Source organism: Mchenga conophoros, linkage group LG9, assembly GCF_057382185.1.
Source record: "Mchenga conophoros isolate Kocher_MC1m ecotype Shallow Benthic linkage group LG9, M_conophoros_male_GT1.1, whole genome shotgun sequence".
NCBI classification, from domain to species: Eukaryota; Metazoa; Chordata; class Actinopteri; order Cichliformes; family Cichlidae; genus Mchenga; species Mchenga conophoros.
Genome location: NC_140534.1, coordinates 8,342,578 through 8,347,482, shown reverse-complemented (window position 1 = coordinate 8,347,482; position 4,905 = coordinate 8,342,578). Strand labels below are relative to the sequence as shown.

At 50.6% G+C, this 4,905-nt stretch overlaps 1 protein-coding gene across 1 annotated transcript; it reads left to right on the top strand.

The window, feature by feature from the left end:
• The first annotated feature begins 2,586 nt into the window (after window positions 1-2,586).
• LOC146566704 (cyclin-dependent kinase 3-like) lies at window positions 2,587-3,501 on the top strand. The gene has a single exon (XM_085287858.1). It carries the CDS (start codon window positions 2,587-2,589, stop codon window positions 3,499-3,501), a length of 915 nt encoding a protein of 304 aa, XP_085143984.1.
• The last annotated feature ends 1,404 nt before the right edge of the window (window positions 3,502-4,905 follow it).

Genomic DNA, 4,905 nt, shown 5'->3' with positions numbered 1-4,905 from the left:
ACAGGTCCTGGAGCTCGATGCCGTTTTGCAGTGACGTTACCACATGTCTGTCCAACAGATCGAGTGTGGCCGAAACCACCGTGTGCACATCCGCGGATGTGCAGAGTGGTACGATGTATGCAAACCACGACACCGCGGCCAGTCTGTAATTGTTGTACCTCTCCAGGTTTATACCATGCAGGCCTTGGGCGTGCACCAAAGCCGCTGGTGCGTGGACACGGTGTAGACGAACTTGGCTCACGGCGGCCTTCTTCACATCCTCCATGGTCATCGACTGTAAGCCGAATTCCATGTCTGGCGTGGGAATGACAAGTTGGTCGTCGGTGTTCGCCGCACAGTCGGCCTTCTTCAGATCCTCCTTATTCATCGACTGTAAGCCTAATTCCATGTCTGGCGTGGGAATGACAAGTTGGTCGTCGGTGTTCGCCGCACAGTCGGCCTTGTTCAGATCCTCCTTAGTCATCGACTGTAAGCCTAATTCCATGTCTGGCGTGGGAATGACAAGTTGGTCGTCGGTGTTCGCCGCACAGTCGGAGTTGCCACGAAGAACACATGTGTCAGCTGGTTGATTTACAGGGGTGCAAGAACCTAGTTTCCTCTTTCTGGACAACAGTCCCACAACCCGCTCTGGGGGCCCTTTGTTGCGATCCATTGTAACAAAAAGTAACAGCATAGGTCAATAGAAAGCTCACAACATGCACCACATCAATGTGCTCAACCTCAACTCAATACAAAACGGTCGCTGTAGGTCGGGAGAGTTGGAACTGCAGGTCGGGGGCTTTGGAACTGCAGGTCGGGGGCTTTGGAACTGCAGGTCGGGGGGCTTTGGAACTGCAGGTCGGGGGCTTTGGAACTGCAGGTCGGGGGCTTTGGAACTGCAGCATGTACGTGGACGTAGAGTGGCGGAACGACGAAAACGCTCTATCTTTTCAGAGAGATTCGAAGGTGTTTCAGGAACAAGAGCTGTCAACTAAAGGTTCCTGCCTCGTACGAAGATGGAACCGTGACCGCGAGAGCTAGATGGACACCCGGGATCCCAATGGCAGTTCAGAAATACTGGAGCGACTGGAGTGACACTATCACCTGGTCTCTAGGCTGAAGGTGGCGATGGTTGTCTTTTATTTGAATAATGTAATCAAAAAATTGTGTACATATGAATAACAATAAAGTCTTCAATGTCACAATGAACCCAATGTCATTTGTATTTCTTTTGTCATATCAGGGTTTCGGTTATTGTTACATTACACACAGACGCAATAAAAAGGCAGTACACAGCCAATAAGTGTCCAGCAGGCAAGCCGGCGGGCATTATATATCGTCGACCTGTGGGGACGGCGGGCAGTAACGTGCTGTGCTGTGTTGCCTTGTGTTTGTTGATCATACACAGGGACGGCATGAGGGTTACATTACCCTACAAACGATGAGATACTACCTAAACCGCTTTAGATTCACTACACCTATATACTCAGAGAGCTTCACAAAGGACTTATTGGAACGACTCAGGGACAAGGCGTTGGTTTCGTATTCCACGGTGATCAGATCTACGGGCGACCAGACGCTTAGTGGTTTTGTTTATTTAAGAACGCAAGGTACTATCAACAGTGTGGACACGTACTTAAATAGCATAGCATCAAACTGCCGAGTAGAAGTAACACCAATTCCTCAGCGTGAGTCCGCCAACACCTTGCTCCGGGAGTACTCCGCGCTTGTGCAGCACGGCGGCGGTGTGCTCGAACAGCAACACGGAGAGGAATTCGATATCAGAGCGGTGACAAGGTATACGTTTGCCGCAACAGGCTACACTTCCACGGATCTATCGTGTCTGGTGGCCGACCTGGAGACATCCAACTACGTGTCGTGCATAGTATTATTGCAGGAAGATAGTACCGTGTGTGGGTTCATACATGCGAAAGATGCCAAGTGCTCGCGGCTCATTAGGAAATCATTAAGCGGCAACCTGATTATCGACCCAGTCGACGCGGGCACAACTGACGGGGACGCCATTGACTTCTACAAGTCTATAGTGTCCAACGGAAACGCTGCCGTTCTATGTGCGAAAGACCAAAGAACGGACGACGTGAACAACGTAATCGCTCCGACACACAGCTCCACTTCGACGGGGGAGTCTAAGTTGCTGGTTCGAAGATATCAGGTGGAAAACAAACCCGGGTGTTCTGATGTCATTGTTATACGCGATCCGCCAGCAGGCACACCGATACTCGAGCAACCAGAGTCGCAGTTGCTCGCTGTGATTTCCGAGACTCAGAAAGCCGAACCTGTATCGGCGAGCACTCTAGCTCGCCGCGCAACGGCTACAAGAAGAGCTAAACGATCAGCGGTCCGCCGCAGTTCCAATTCCAACAGTCGTCAATGGAACAGTGTGTTTTGCAGAGAAATTAACTGGTTGGCACGCCGTAAGCGTGCCACCGAATTACAGCCCATTACCTCGGCCGACATCGACACGTGCGAAACCACCAAGGCTCTGTTAAACATCAACACCTGCGAAGTGCTTCTGCGGTTGTACCACCGCCATCGCTCTTTTGTCACTGTAGCGGATTAACATTACATGCGTCTCGCGTGACCGCCATGGACAAGTACGAGATTGTTGCACAGGTAGGCGAAGGGGCATATGGTGTTGTGTACCACGTTAAGTGTCGCGTTACCGATCAACGCTATGCGTTGAAGTGCCACCGCAATTACGAAAACGGCACTATGACGGACTCCACCGTCCGGGAACTGTCTTGTCTATCGGCTTTGAGAGGCCATCCTAATATAGTGGAGACGCTGGACTGTTTTCTTCACGATGGCGAGATAGCAACGCTCATGCCCTACCTCCCTTTAACGCTGTTTGAGGTGATCTACCAGGGTCGCTATCACTCGGGCCTGTTGCCGATTACGTTTATCGGCCGTTTCTCTCTGGAGATCGCCGACGCTCTGGCTTACATGCACGGGCTTAACATGATACACAGAGATCTGACACCCGCTAATGTGTTGCTCACAGCGGACACGCTAACCGTGAAGGTGGCAGATATGGGCCTTTCTAGGTATGCTGCGAAGTCCATGAGTTCTGGGTTGGTAACGGAGTCCTACAGAGCCCCGGAATTATTTGACACAAAGAAGGAGGGTATCGCGCAGTACACCTGCGCTATCGACATGTGGAGCCTGGGCGTGCTGATAGTAGATGCCATGGAGGCGACGATGACCTTTCACAGTAAAAACTTTCCAACGTATAAAATCATCAATGAAACTCTCGGTCGCGACGACCACGACGACGAAAGCATCTGGAATCCCATGTGTGTAATGCCCACCCTGATGCGGTGTACAGAGGTGAAGAGAATCGCGTTGGCATTGCTTCAGTACGACCCGAAGCGCAGACTCACTGCGCGGACGTTACTGGATGACAGTAGATGGAAACGGATCGCCGCCGCGATCACCGATGTTGATATTGACCGTGTGAAACGTTACGCTGGCATTCAGCGCACAGCCTGTAAATCACACTAGTGTGCTCATATGTATGTGTATGTGTATGTTTGTGCATTCATACAATAAAGCATCTCACTCCCTTTGTCATTGTGCTGTCATGTTTGTTTTATTTGCGTGGAAGACAAGATTGTTATGCATACAACCAGAGTCCATATAATACCACATGTTGACACTGAGCAGACCCCAACAGCGTCGTTGTTCATATGTAGAGACGCGCAAACAGTGGCAGGAGGAACACTTTTGCGTCGAGTCCTCCGTTGCGGCTGGCGTCGGAACGGCAAACGTTGACTTTGTTGATCGTGGCTTCTATCCTGTCAACTGTGAACATATACCATGGTAATTAACACGTAGTTTATATATTACACAAACATACACACGTGTGGCATTCGGCGGGCTTACGTTTGGCTAAAATGGCATACAGCTGCACCTTGGTGGTGTCCACGGGCTGCAGGGGGACCAATTTGGGTATGGCAATGCGGCAGTCGTCTGTGCACACTAAGGATGAAAAGAGTGCATTGTTATTTTTTTTTTTACTCGACACCCCATCCAACAACCGTGTCGATATCGTGATATCGCAGGGGGGGGGGGGGAATATGTGCTTACTACGTACAGCGAGTGGTAGTCTGCGGTGTCATGTGCTCGGGTTCCTCTGCCGTGCTCCCAGTGGCAGGATCATCGATTGAATCAGCGTCGTCCGGATTACCGTCGAGAGACCGACTGACTTGTGAACAGGACTGATCCGCTTCAGCACTTTGCCGTGTGTAAATGAAATACTTGTAGTTTACATTGCCGCGCCCCACAAACGTCGTACCGTTTGGGGTTATAAAACAGCCACCGGTCAGCCTTTGTGTTGGGCTCATAGTGTGGTTCCATATCTCTATTACACGCCAGATGTCGGGAGTCTCAACGTGAAACTTGTAAATTGCGCCGACTCCATCTAGCGGAGCGATAACTGCTGTGCTGTCTGTTACGCTACACGGCGTCCTTCCCGTTCCACAGCGCGCCTTTGACGTGTAATAATATATACCTCGATCGATTGGGTTTGCGATGACAGTGAATCTCGCCCCGCCTAACACATATTGCCCTTCGTCATTGCAAGTAAGAAATCGAATGGTGACCTGGTACCCCAATCTAGTGTGTGTCACTTCATACAGATGGTGGCTAGCTGGCCTGACGACCTGACCGTTTTTTCGAAAGACAGAAGTAGGACTTTCCAAATAGCCAGGTAATGAGAGCGAATAAGACAGTTTCCCAAATACAGCTACTTGTTCTTGGCCAGCGTAGCCAATCGCACTTTGGTTGCAACACTCCAGCCAAAGTGCTAGCAGGCTGACTAGCACTCGAACGCAAGCTTTTGACTGCCACATGTTTTCCAGCAAACCCACTTGCAATCGACGAACACACCGGTAGTCTTGGGGCTTT